Source organism: Lactuca virosa, chromosome 3, assembly GCF_052849685.1.
Source record: "Lactuca virosa cultivar CGN04683 chromosome 3, Lactuca_virosa_CGN04683_v6, whole genome shotgun sequence".
In the NCBI taxonomy this organism is placed as follows: Eukaryota; Viridiplantae; Streptophyta; class Magnoliopsida; order Asterales; family Asteraceae; genus Lactuca; species Lactuca virosa.
Genome location: NC_136428.1, coordinates 113,914,172 through 113,929,207, shown reverse-complemented (window position 1 = coordinate 113,929,207; position 15,036 = coordinate 113,914,172). Strand labels below are relative to the sequence as shown.

At 35.8% G+C, this 15,036-nt stretch overlaps 1 protein-coding gene across 1 annotated transcript; it reads right to left on the bottom strand.

Annotated features, from left to right (window-relative positions):
* Window positions 1-13,466: 13,466 nt before the first annotated feature.
* LOC145166420 (uncharacterized) lies at window positions 13,467-14,143 on the bottom strand. The gene has a single exon (XM_079085394.1). It carries the CDS (start codon window positions 14,033-14,035, stop codon window positions 13,646-13,648), a length of 390 nt encoding a protein of 129 aa, XP_078941520.1. The 5' UTR covers window positions 14,036-14,143; the 3' UTR covers window positions 13,467-13,645.
* Between the last annotated feature and the right edge of the window lie 893 nt (window positions 14,144-15,036).

The window sequence follows — 15,036 nt, the reverse complement described above, 5'->3', positions numbered from 1 at the left end:
CACTCTAGGTAAAGTATAGTGAGAAGACTCACCTCGTAACTAGAAGATAACAGACAAGCTCTCGGAATTCTGGACTAGCCTCAGCCTAACATGTTAAACAAGCATTTCAATCATTATTCATTATTTTTACTTCTTCGCACATAAAGTCCTCTTGTCCTCTTCCTATCTCACGGAATGGGTAAAACACCATTTTACCCTTCTGTGGTCTTAAATGTCCCTTATCGACCCCTCCAATAATCAGCAGAAGCCAACATGGTTCAATCAGTCAAAGTCGATCTGACTCGCCGAGTGCACCCCTGTGACTCGCCGAGTCCACTCGTGTAACGCCCGTAGATCCGGGCTAGTCAATTTAGATATAATAGGGGTCGAAAACGACTTTTCGACAAAAGATTATTTAGAATAAATAATCTTAACCAAGTTGTAGAATATGTCTCAATAGTTCAGTACATATAAAGAACGCCGAAATGCGAGTTATAACGAAGAAGTTATGACTCGTCGAAGTTTTTCGGCAAAACCGGCACGACACCGGGAGACGTAAATTGTGAATTTTTGATAAAGGAATTTTTAGCCTTAGTAATCTAAACGAAAGTCGTAGAATATGTTAAACCGAGAACATAAAAAAAAAAGAACGCCCAAATCTGACTTCGTATGAGGAAGTTATGAATTTTCTAAGATTTAGCATAGTAGTGCACGACCCGAAACTCGAATTTTAGATCGAGCGGTTTTTGGCCTACGCGAACTAAATGAGAGTTGAAGATCTCATTAATAGGAACTCAACGATAAAAAGACAGACGAAAACGGAGTCCGTATGAAGAAGTTATGAATTTTACGCGGACATTTAACAATATAATCTCCTCGTACTATTAAATTTAAGATCGGTCGAATTAGCCGACGGAGTCAAAATGAAAGTTGTAGATCTTATTTTTACCTACGCGTGGATATAAAGAACGTCGAAAACGGAGCTTGTATGCGAAAGTTATGAATTTTTGAAAATCGGCTGATTTCCACCCTGTGTGCGATGCCACGTGTCAGCACCAGGCTGTGACTTGGAGCCCAAGCTCACTGATATGTGCATATTTAGTCATATATTTTGTATAGAATATTAATACTTTTTTACTATTTTAATGCAATTATGGAACAAAAGATGCTTAATTACGTTTAAATTATATTTTTAGTTCAAAAGAAGTGCTCGGAAGCAAAAGGAAGCAGGAGCAGCTATCGGGAGCTTGGGAATCAAAGAAAGAAGAAAAGAGCCAAAAACCAAGAAGGACTCGGCGAGTTGACCCTTGACTCGACGAGTTCCCACGAACATTCTTGAAGCAGAAGAGTCCTTGCCTTGCCGTACACGGGGATTTAATGAGGGACTCGATAAGTCAGACCCTGGACTCGACGAGTCGCATCTAATCTATAAAAAGGGGCTTTCAGATCGATACCCGGTTTTTCTAAGAAACCCTTGGAGGAGAAGCTGCGATTAGAAGACCTGCTAAGGTGCTGGAAGCCAGAGAATCAACCCTAGATCCAATTTTGAGAAGAATCAAGGCAAATTCAAGTCCATTCTTACTTATTCTTTTAATTGAATTATGTTTGAGTTACTTGATTTTGTTTTTGAGTTAGTTTCTGCTGTAATCATGAGCTAAGACTCATATCTTCTGTTTAGGATAGATGATTTTGTGATCATGTGTTGATTTTATGATTTGGATTATTCTTATTTGGTGATTTGTTTTGCTAAGTTTGTTAAAGACCCTTATGTGTTAATTATGACTATTTTCTGTTAATTAACCTGTAATTAAGTTGCATGACCATCTCTTAATTGCTAATCTCATATGATTTATGTGAAAACATTGTTATATGCCTAGGAATAGCGAACGTGAAACTAGGGTTAATAGAGAATAGGAAAATTAATGTGTGAGCTTGTGTGACGAACCATCAGCAAGAGGTTAATTGAAGGACCAATTTAGTTAACCACTACAAGTCTTACTTAACCCGAATAAATAAACTAGGAAATTCACTAATTTAGACAACTAGCCACTGCTTAGATTAATTTGTTTTCTAAGGATTAGTAATAGCGAACGTGAACCTAATCACCTTAATCGGTAGCCAAAGAAGAATTAATCCATTGCACTTTTCATAAAATCAACCATAGGATCAAATGAGTCAAACCTAAACAGAAGTCTCCTTTACCATTGAATTTAGTTGATTTTTACTCTCTAGCTGTTATTTGTTTTGTTTGAGTTTTAGTTAGATATTTAAGTTTTCTAGTCTTGCAAAACTAGAGAAAACCCCTTCTTTTATTATTTGTTTTTAGATAGTACTAGTAGTTAAATTAAAATTTTACCGTTCCCTGAGTTCGATACCCTGCTTACTAAAAAAAACTATACCCCCAATTGACAGGTACACTGCCTATTGTGTGTCAAATTTACATTAGGAAAGTAGGATTAAAACTAGTTGGTTTAACACACATCACTCACTCACGACGTGAACATCAAGAGATTCACGACGTGAATCTTCCTTCAGCCTCCTATAAATAGAGGTGCCGGGTTCCAGTCATTCTCACACCTTCCCATCTTCTCCTTCTCTCTTTAGAACTTCTCTCTAGCCCCCCTTAAGCCCCATAAACTCTAGGTAAACCCCCTAGCACCCGAAGGAAGCCCCGAGGCTCCCGAAGCCCTGAGAAAAGAGCCTTTCGGCTCGGGAACGCTGCTCCAGCGAAGCCCGATTTTCGATAAAACCCACTGTAAGTGAGCTACGCCTATGCAATTTTTAATATAGCTTTTAAATAATTATAGTAACATTATTAGGACCTTAAAATAATTATTTGGGCTATTATTATGAGTTATATAAGAGTGTTGTTTAACGCTTATATAATAGTAATAATAGCTAGACTATTAATTAGTCGCGGTTAACGTTAGACTAAACCCTAGTGGTATTGATACTAGGTTTTGTCAAGGGAAAATTGTTTTGAGATAACGAAGCGCTGTCTGAGTTCAGAATCACCACCTTAACAAGTGAGTGCATAGTTACTTTCATCTTACACATAGATATGAAGTATTTAATATAAATTACGTGCTATGTGTGAATCTTATATGTATATCTGCTATCTATGCTGGATGAACAAATTTATACGAGTTTTATATGATTTAAACTGTATATGTATTTATATCTACATAATATGTTGGGTAAAACATGGGTAGATGAAATATGAGTTGGACGATAAGTTGAGAGGTAATATGGACCATGAGGTAAGGGTGAGAGGTGGACGATGTGAGAAGCCTTGTTCCCAAATGTTGGCCCCTTCATCTAGCAGAGTATGGATGACAACCACAGACTATTCTAGACAGTCCAGTGGAACACTAGCAGGCTCGCAACCTGTAGGTGTTGTGAACGATGTGTTCACCCGGTGTACTCTAAACCTTGGCGATCATGCGGACTTGGTGCCTAAACATTGGCGATCATGCAGACTTGGTGCCAAAACCCTGGCGACTATGCGGACTTAGTGCCTATTGTATAAACCCTGACGACTATGCAGACTTAGTGCCAAAACCCTGGCGACTATGCGGACTTAGTGCCTGTTGTATAAACCCTGGCGACTATGCAGACTTAGTGCCTAAACCCTGGCGACTATGCGGACTTAGTGCCTGTTGTATAAATCCTGGCGACTATGCAGACTTAGTGCCTAAACCCCGGTGACGATGGACTTCGTGCCGATTCCTTAGGATGATCCTTAGGAATGAATGAACGAGGAATAGTTGATTCTTAGGGTAGATCCTTAAGAGTAAAGAAGATAATGGGGATGGGTAATTGGGTTGATTGTTTGATGTTTAAACATAATAATTATATTATTGTGGGTTGAAAACCCTATGTACTCACCAGGTTTCCCAACCTGACCCACACCAACTTATTTCTATCACAGGTGTCGATATGAAGTTACATTACACTGAGAGATTTAAAAGAGATGTAGATCACTAGTGTAAATGAATGTAAGTTCTGTTTATGCTTATGTTTCTGTATTGACGATGACATCCCAAATGTTTTAAAAATGAATAAAAATACATTTCTTCGGAAATGCTTTGATAACGTATTTATCATGTTTTACTGGGAACAAATTACGCAACATTTTTATTAAAAGAAGTACTCTGATTTTTATAAAGCATAAACAAAATCGGTCTTTTCTGGCCGTGAAAATGGGGATGTCACAGTTGGTATCAGAGCATTAGTTTAAGCGAACTAGGAATATGGGTTTATTTCTAGACTTAAACTTAGAATCCTAAGCAATGATCGTGAGGAGTGTGTTTAATATATTTAGTGTTCAAACTAACATTTTGGTGTTAAGTATAAGTTTGTATAGTTTGTATTTGTAAGGGGGTGTTACATGTATACTTGGAATATTGAATGGTTGCAAGTGTTCAGTTCGTGGATTAGCTCGGGTCAACACGCGGGTCTTCGGGTTGAAGATGCCCCGGATACTTAAAGTCAAACGCAACCTGTTTGGGTTATTTTGATTCATTCAGTTTAGCTCTGTAACACTTACTTCTATCTCGTTTTCATATTACTCTCAATTAGGGTTTTCTCTGTGTTTAGGGTTAATTTGTTCGTTGTTCTTGATCATCTTTTAGATTAGGTTGAGTGAACTATTGTTGAGAGTAGTGTAGGTTTTATGTAGTGAGGTTTGTGTTGTAAGTTCATGAAAACCACCTGTCTGTTAATCATCAAATGGTATAATAGATGGTGATGTTGGGTATTCGAGTTCTTACTAGTTTTTACAGTTTGCCTCTAAAGAATTCTCCCACTAACGATGTGGCATAAACTTATAATTGTTTCATATTTCCACTTTGCATCTTGTTCTTCCCTACTTTGCATCTCGTTAGTTTGAGTTCCATCACCGACCCACCCTTCTTCTCGAAGATGGAAGGTATCACGACTCGAGTGTACAAAGGAGTTAAAGGATAATGGCGAAGGAGACACTACCATCATCTTCAATTTCCCTTTTCTTTCTTTGATCGATTGTTAAAGGATTCTGATTCAGTTGATTTTAACGAGGTGTAAAGCTGGTGGAGGAGACGTTACCTCCGACGATGTGTAAACAAACCTCGCTACATCCGACGTCGTGCAAATGAACCTCGGCGACTCAAATTAACGAGGCTGCAGGTGGATAAGTTATGGTAATTAATTAGTTTCTATAATTATGGACCAATCATTTTATAAGGACATAAAAAGAATTTTACAATGTAACTAAATATGGATAAGTTATGGTAATTAATTAGTTTCTATAGTTATGGTATTTATTTTCCCCAGTATTAGGGATGTATTAAACCTATTTTTGAGTTAACAAAATTAACAAAATATCATTTTATCATGATTTAAAAAAAGTTTTTTTTCTTTTATTTTTACCAACGACATTAAAAAGATTGAAGAATTTATCATTTCATGCGAATATTTGTAATGATACTTGAATAAAAGACACTTGTAATCATATATGAATAAGGTTGTAATCTTAAATGAATAATACAAAATTTGGAGATAAAAGATTTCGATACAATTATATTGTAATCTTAAATTAATAAAACACAACTTATAGATAAAATGTTTTCACTACAATCATAATTATAAACGAATAAAATAGATTACATAAAAAGTAGATTGTACATCTCATCATAAATGAATAACACAAAAACAAATTACGATATAGTAATTAATTATTTTCTTATAATCAAAATTAATACAACTCAAACAAATATTTAAATACAATAATTAACTATTACTTTATAATCCTAAATGAATAAGTAATAATATCTTCCACTATATTTGGTTGAATTTCCTAATCAGAAATGAATGGGTCATCAACATTTTCACTTTGTAGTGATTTTCTTCTACATTACCGCGTTTCAGAAAGATCTTCGTTCTCCCTGTACAAATATAGAAAAACAAATCCATTTCAGTTTAATCATTAATGAATAAAATACAATACAGAGATAAAAATACATTGTAATAAATGAATAAATCGTATGGTTCAATTCATATATGATTAGAGTTTTATTTATATATGATTAAATTCTTATTCATATAACTTGATTTATATATTTTATTAGCTTCATTTCATTTATACGTTATATTCATATATAAAAAAAGAAATAAGAATATAACCTGTCTTCATCAAAATTTTCAAAAAGAATATATATATATATATATATATATATATATATATATATATATATATATATATATATATATATATAAAGTTAAATCACATGAAGAAATAATACTTATAAAAAAGAAATATTTTTACTTAAAATAAAATACCAAAACAAATATACACTATCAATAAGTTAATCTTGCAGATCAAATTACAGTACTCAAAGATTTGAACACTGAGTTTTGGCATATATTGAAAAATTGAGTAAATATCAATTGAGTTTTTACTTGATCAAAGTCAGCTAATGTAATCATAAAAAAATCAAATTACTTTAAGTAAAAAGCTCCATTTATTATTTGTTGTCATCGCTTAGCAACATTAAAAGTAATAATGAGTCAAAGTTACAAACTTGACTTTTAACAAATAAACTCCCTTGATGATTACAGTAGGCTAAGTTCCGATTTTTCTTAGACATTCAAAACTAACTTTTAACATAAATTAGAAAATTGAGTGACCTATTGTAATTGTTAAGAATAACCAGAATCCAAAAACAGAAATGACAAACCTTATTGGTGTTTCAAAGTCAGATTTTGCTTACGCCCAAAGGAGGTCACCCCGACCTTTTATCGCCGCAGAAACCCTAATTTCGCCGTGATTCGCCACTAACAACCCAAATCGGCAGACATTTTTTTCCTTCTCGATCTTTCTTTCTTTCTCTGAATCCTCTTGCAAGTGATGGCGTTTAGACCACGGGAAGGTCGACTGTGGTTCCGACAGTCGATGATGATGACGCTAAGAAGGAGGCACCTCGTCTGGTCTCATCGGCTCCTCTTCTGGTGTCACCGGTGATGGGTACGATAATGGTGATTGCGTCTTATGAAACCCTAGAGAGAGGGGGGTATAGATACAAGAATATGAAAGATAAGAGCATCTGCAACCCACTTCCATCTTCCATTATTTCCCCAATTTATTTCCCAATTCTTCTCCAACCCTACCCCATTTATTCTTTCATTTGGGGAAATGAATAGTATAACACTACATTTGGTGTTATAATATTCATTTCCCCCAAGGGATAAACTTTGAGTTGTCGATTTTAGTCCATATTTTTATATATTTATACATTTATGGTTTTTTTATCTACTAACTATAATTTAAATGTAATATTTAATACTTATAATATTGTGTTATATAGTAATTTATATTAATTAATTATAAATATAAAGTTTGTTTTTTGTCTATCAAATTCATATTAAAATTTAAATACATATTGAAATTTTAAAACACGATAACATATTTTACAAAAGCTTATAATTAAAGTGTTATAAATATAATCTTATGTATATAATATTATTGTAATGAAAAAAATATAGATTATATATTTGTTAAAACTAAATTAATAGAAGGGGTGTGTTTGACAATTTATATAAGTTAGAAGAATGGAATATACTTTTTGGGGGTAAAAATGAGGTAAAAAATGGAGTAGGGTTGGAGATAAAACACTATTTATTCCATTTTTTATTCCATTTTTGGGAGTAAAAATGGAAGTGGGTTGGAGATGGTCTAAGAGGTGAGACGGTGAAAAATTATAGGAAATAGGTAAAGCTGCAATTCCTCTTATGCCCTGACCATTTAAAGGTTACACTTTATTGCTAGTAGTTTTAGAATTGTTCATAAATCGCCCATTTAATAGTAACCTTACATCTAAATATTTAAATGGTGCAGATCTGTTCTCTCATTCTCAACCTTTTAGGTATTCTCATTTGATCATACTTATATATATATATATATATATATATATATATATATATATATATATATATATATATATATATATATATATATATATGAGTATTACTGACAAACCGACTTGATAACCAAAATTTTTGATTAATTTATTATATCGAGAACAAAATCTTAGAGAATATAGACTACGAAGAGTTGATCAACCAATTTGTTATAAAAAATTAAGACGTAGATTCTTATGGGGTGGCACTGGTGAGAAAAGTAAAATACATTGGGTTGAATGGTCTAAAGTGGTGGTAGACAAAAAGGAAAGAGGTCTTGGTGTCGGGACATTAAAAGCTCAAAACTTGGCATTATTAACAAAGTGGCGGCGGAGACTGAAAAATGAAGTTGGGTGTTTATGGACTGATAACATAGAAAGCATATCTGAAAAAACAAGCATCCAATTACCTAGTGAGAAAAGACGCAAGAGGGGTATGGGGCAACATCTCCAAGGCAATAAAAAATCTAAGCAAGCTTGACATTGACACAAATAGGTTGTTTTCTCTCATTCCCAACTTAAATTGTAACATTCTATTTTGGAAGGATACTTGGTGTGGGAATACTAATTTGCAAAATCGGTTTCCCCAATTATATAATGTAACACCCATAAAAATTCAAGCCAATTTAAAACTTTTTAAAACATTTAAAATCATTCAGTTATTACAATTTGTTTTCAAAATAGTTTAAACATCAGAGTTCCCAGAAATCATAATCATAAATCGAGGAAGTGTACGATCACGCCTTTGCCTTCCCGCAGTCATCCGTTGTACCTGAAACAATAATCGATAAATGTAAGCTCGATGGCTTAGTGAGTTACCCCCAAAATACCCATACACACAACAATACACATAATAATCACAAACATCATGCTATAGGTCTAATCAACCATCGGGTTGGAATACCCTAGGCCCTCAACCATCGGGTTGGAATGCCAATATACTATGAGTCCAATCATCATCAGGATGTAATACCCCAGGCCCACAACCGTTGGGTTGGAATGCCCACATACTACGAGTCCAATCATCCATAGGGATGGAATACTCTCGGCCCACAACCATCGGGTTGGAATGCCCACATATTACGAGTCCAATCATCCATCGGGATGGAATACTCTCGGCCCACAACCATCGGGTTGGAATGCCCACATACTACGAGTCCAAACATCCATCGAGATGGAATACTCTCGGCCCACAACCATCGGGTTGGAATGCCCACAACCAATCAAACATGTGCACCTATATCAGATAATCATATAACGGTCTATAAAGACAACATACTAGGGTCCACTCATCCTCTGGATGGAATACCCTCAACTACCATAACAAGCATGTGTACATATAACATGTAATCACCTAACAGTATACAGACAGTCAGACCAACTACAAGTCTCTAAGCATCACCACATCCTATCTACCAGGATCCCGATCTAACAGATCATACGAGCATATAACCATCCTATCCACCAGGATACCGAGCTAACATTTCACAACAGTAACAATTCCAAATAACAAATCAAAGGGCCGACATTGGTGCCTTAGACCCTTGAGTATAGTGAGGATAACTCACCTCACAATGTCGATCTGAACTGAAGAATCAAATTCCCGAATCGTTGTCTCACCAAAAATCCCGAACTATCCAAATAATAAACACTATGTCATTACATGGAATATCAATCTTGACTAAGGGTCCACATAATCCATTTTGTCCTTTCTCTTTATTGGGCCAATGCCCAATTGCCAAATCCATGATCTTAAAAGCCCATATATCTAAAGCCCATTAATGGCCCAATTTTCCAAATTGGGCCCAACTCCCTAATTGGGCCTCATTCAAAGACTCACTACCAAAACTGGCCCAAAATACTTTTATCCAAAGAGCCCATCAGGGCCCAAGTCCAACTAGCCCAAAGGTGGCCCAATCTCGAAACCCAATTCGTCAAAGGCCCAACAGAGGACGTACGCGGGGCGTACTCCTCTGGTACGCTGGGCGTACTCTTCCTGACGTTGACCACCATCGGGGTGGTTGACTCAGTACGATGGGCGTACAGAACTTACGCTAGGCGTACGTGGGGTTTTGCCAAAACCCTAATAAGTGCTTAATGGCTTAAGCACTTAAGCCCATATTTCAAATCCATCGACCAAAAGTGTCTTAGAGCCATAAAGTCTTGAACTTTATTACTTTGGACGTCCAGAAAGCTCTTAATCCATGGTCTTAATCCATTCAGACCTTTTTACTTCATGCATGTGACAACTTAAGCTATTGGGACCTCATTTTTATCACTTAGGACCTCTTCAAGGGTCTGAAAGGACAGCTTATCTTGTCCAAATCACATCATGCATAAATTTGGGGACTTTTGGGACAAGAATGGTTCCATAAGGCTAGAATAGCTAGATCTATATCATGCAAGCATAAAGTTTGAAGCTTTTTACCTTCTGGAGCTTCTAGGGCACAAAGAAACTTCAGATCTACAAGCTTGTCCTCCTTCTCCAACTATTTGGTGCAACACCTCCTCCTTCAAGTGGTCAAAACACACACAACTCACACTCACACACAAGGCTAGGGTTTGAGACATCTTTAGGGTATGGAGGCTGAAAGTGGTGGGAGAAATGAGCCATAAGGATGTTTATATAGCACCCAAACCCTAAATATTAGGGTTTCCTTCTGTCATGAGTACGCCCAACGTACACAAGTGTACGCCCAGCGTACTAGGGCGCGCCTAGTACGCTCAGCGTACCCTTATGTACGTGCAACGTACTCCTCTTGATCCCAAAATTGCAATTTAGCCCTTATGGTTCTCATGGATTCACCCTTCCATCCCCAGGGACTCTAAATGACAAATCTTGGGGTGTTACATATAAGCTGGACAAAGTCAAAAGGTGTACGTTCATGGAGAGACTGGGAAACAATGGAATCACATGGCAATGGAAATACTTGCCAACGGATGATGTGTCGGTGATTGAACTACACAATTTCTACCTTCTATTTGGTTCAATCAAATTTCGTTCTCCCTCAAATATTGGTTTTTGATTCAATCTTAACCCAAATGGAACTTCCTTGGGGAGTATCATGAGAGGGTTGGTGGATTCTAAGCAAAATCAAGTGCAGGGATACAAGATATGTTGGTCAAAACTTATCCCCACTGAAAGTTAAATGCTTTGTTTGGAGGGCTACAATGGAAAGATTACCAGTCACAGAAAATCTAAGGCACAGGGGTATTATCGTCCAATCCTCCAATTGTCAGCTTTGTGGGATACATGTGGAATCTACTAATCATGTACTGGTGGACTATGAGTTTTCCAAAAATGTATATTACTGGATTTTTAGGTGGTGTGGAATACATATTATTCAATTCAAAACAGTACAAGAGCTCTTGGATTTTGCCGACTCATGGGGGAGCTGTCCCAAGAAAAAACAAACATTGATTATGATATTCTATGCGATAATATAGAACATTTGGCTAGTGAGGAATGATAAAAATTTCAAGAAAATCACGAGATCTCCAACAAAAACTGCAGATGCTGTCATTTCTCAAACATATGAATGGTGCAAATACAGGGGAGCTCTATAAGCTGGGCAGAATGGAGTCATTCTCTTATTTAATTTTTACACATTTTGGTACCATGGTTTTATTTCCTATACTGCATTATTGTTGTACTCTGTATCTTATGGCTTAGCATCTTACGAATGTTGGTTTATGGTTTTATATAATATTGTTGTACTCTGTATCTTATGGCTTAACATCCTGCGAATGTTGGTTTATGGTTTTATATAAGTTATTTGTCGTTTCCCAAAAAAAAATTGTTATCAATAATGCTAGGAGAGCTGCACGGATTGTCAATTAGTTGTTACGATATGTAATTACTCCGGATTGTCAATTAGTTGTTACGATATGTAATTACTCATTAAAATACTATGATTTTACTATATTTATTGCTATAAAGTTTATCGTCGTTTTAAAAAAAAAAATATTTATGTAATTTAATTCGTTACACGTTAAGGCCTAAGGGTTTTTTTGCCGGCTCGTCCTGAGCATTTGAATCCTCAGGACCGGCCCTGATTAAGATACCTAGCTATAAATTCTTGTAATCGTAAACCCTAACAATAACTATACCAAGTCCATATACAATTATATTTATAATAGTTGAATAGGCCATACCTTAATATGTCCATACTCCGAACACTTTATCTTGTTGAAAATCATCATAAATTTTTTTTTCAAGTCGGTTATTCATTCGGATCACCAATTTTCAAGTCGATACTTTAACACATCTTATCAATAATGCCTATAACATATGACGCCTAAATGTGACATCCCACTTCTCTATATAAGTAGATTTTTATGAATTTATTTTATTACCGTCATCACTTTGTGTATAAGCAACATGCATTCATGGAACATGAGTGGCATACGAGCATCAACAAAAGAGAAATATGAGTGAAGGAACATACTATTAATGTTTTATCTTCTTGGCTAGTAATCAAGCAACTAGAATCAATTATTATGCTCAACTTTTCTCGATCTTATGACAAAAAACAGTACACATGTAGTATGTGCTTGATCATATATGCTTATTTTGTCAAACATATACTAGCGCAAGTAAGACCACGAGGAAGCTCCCGAGGATAGTGTGCTTATTAATTCATACCAAACGGTAGGATCACCAAAATCTACGTAACAATCACAGGCCCATGTTGTTGCACCGATTCCATATCATTTACCTACATCGATGTAAGTATTCGTCTCTCCAGTACCACTCATCAATAAGAAGACACACACACACGCTCGACACACACACAAAAAAAAAACCATAAAAACACTAACGTATGAGTGGAATCCCAAAATCAGAAAAACCAAAAACGACATACTTTTTTATTTTTGATACACTTGATAATGAAAAGGATATAGAAAAACTAGAAGATTTTCTTTCACAATAAAATAGAACTTGGAAAATTAATGAATGAATATCATAAAATAAACTAGTTACACTTTTTAACAGCCAAACAGAATCAGCTTAGCATAAAAGAAGTTCAATGAAATTAGTCACCAAAAGTACAATTAAGCTGTAAGTGGTAACCTTTTTAACAGGTGAGGTAGACATCGAATTGTTCTAATTTCTAAATCAACAACGTAATAACCAGCCATGATTCAACCCCTCAAGTAACTAACAAAAAGCTTCCAGGATGATTAGCAAGGTGAAATATTTGTAACCCTGTAATTAACAGTTGATGTTCTTACCTAAATATAAAGCAACAAAGATCTTACTACAACATTCTCAATCAGGTGAATGTAGAGGCATGAAATCAATGTACATTAATTTCCACAGATACCTGGGATCTCAATGGAATAAACCAACTAAAAAGAAATACCACATCAGATGTATTATTCTCGATTTAAATACATTCTGGATGCAGAATATGCCATGAAGGCATGAAGCAATAACCAATATGGTGCTTTGGGCAAAAGGGATGAGTGATAAATAAAAAAATTTCACTCTGGTGTTCATCTACAGTCTACAGTAAACGAAAGGCATTGAACACTAAGAACACAAGCATCAAAATCACAAAGGAAAATCAACTTAATTGTAAGGATCCATTTATATATAAAGGTCTAGAACATCAAAGCTTAAAAACTATCGTTTATAACAGAAAAATTGAAACGCAAACTTTTTTTCCCCATAACAGTAGATTTGGAAATAGTGGAAAAGTACCGATTCGATTAAATCCATCACATCATTACTGGTTCTTCAACTTCTCGACCCTGTTATTTAACTGATCGATCTTAATAACCAAGTGCGTCACGGAAAACAACAGCCAATAGAAAACCAAAGCGCTAACGATCAACAACATGTTGCGCTGGCTCTTCATGATGGATTTCTGGTGACGCAAGTGCTCCGTTGGGGTACACGATTCCGCCTCACAGTTGGGTCGATGCTCGTATTTCCAGTAGATATCCATGAATAGAAAGAGGCAAAAGGGGACGATCGAGAGGAACGGTTTGAGGAGGTTACGGATGACGGCGACTAAGCCCTTTCGGAGCGGGCCAAGGCCAGGAATGGTCAGCAGAAGGACCATGACTGCTTCTGCCGCGGCGGCGTAGCCGAGGACAACCCATTCTAACGCCATTGTTAATTGATCGGAGAGAAGATTGGAGAATACGAAAACCCTAGATCTGTTGTGGTGTGGACGATGAGAGGATTGTGAGGGGGTGGAAAGAAAAGGAAATCGAGTTTCTTCGAAGATGTAGTCGTTGCCTCGTTGGTCGGTGATGGGACACGTGTGGACACGTGGTATCTTAGTAGAGAAGCAAGGAGAGGGGACTAAAATAGTAAAATGTATTCGAAAAATAATAGATAAAAGATAAAAAGGAAATTGAGTAATCTCACTCTTATAAATTTATAAACATGGTTGTTAATAAAAATAATTATTTCAATTTTCTTTTCTTTGTAAAAGTGACCACATACTCTGGAATATTATATTCTGGAGCGCGTAATTTTTTTCCGGAGTTGGAATCAAGAATACGATATTCTTAAGTATTTATGATGTTGTTCCGGAGTTGGTGTTGGTTGGTCGGATTTTGATCTAGAATCTGACATACCGTACGTTCTGGACTGAACAAGTGTATTACGGACTACAGTCTGGAACAGTTGTACATTCTGGAGTGTTATTCCGGAGAGATATAATTAGGGTATTTGTATGGTTTTGTTCCATATATGCAATATATTAGTGTGTTTGATACTTTCCATAAACGTTCCGGAACGAGTATGTATACAATATTTTTTTCGAGTGTCAGTTTCTAGTGGAGGGCAATGACAACGTATCGACGTATGTATGCAATATCTTGCTCCGGAGTACACATGCTTTGGTGTAGATATAAGCAGTGATATCAACCTCGGTGGGTTAGTTACGTTGGTTGCTTCCAAGGCCAGGTTACACATTAATAAAATTCGTTTATCTTTTCAATGTCCTGGATCAAATATAGTTATGCAGATTATTAACGATAGTGATGTTAGATATTTTCTTAGTTTTGTTAATACTATGCCTCCCAACACAGTACAATTGTTTGTTGTTAATAATGTATTGGAAAGTGGTACTAATCAATTTCTCGGGGAAAATCGTTCTGGAAA

Excerpts from the sequence above, each read along its gene's own strand:
- LOC145166420 (XM_079085394.1), bottom strand. The coding sequence starts at position 14,035 with ATGGCGTTAGAATGGGTTGTCCTCGGCTACGCCGCCGCGGCAGAAGCA.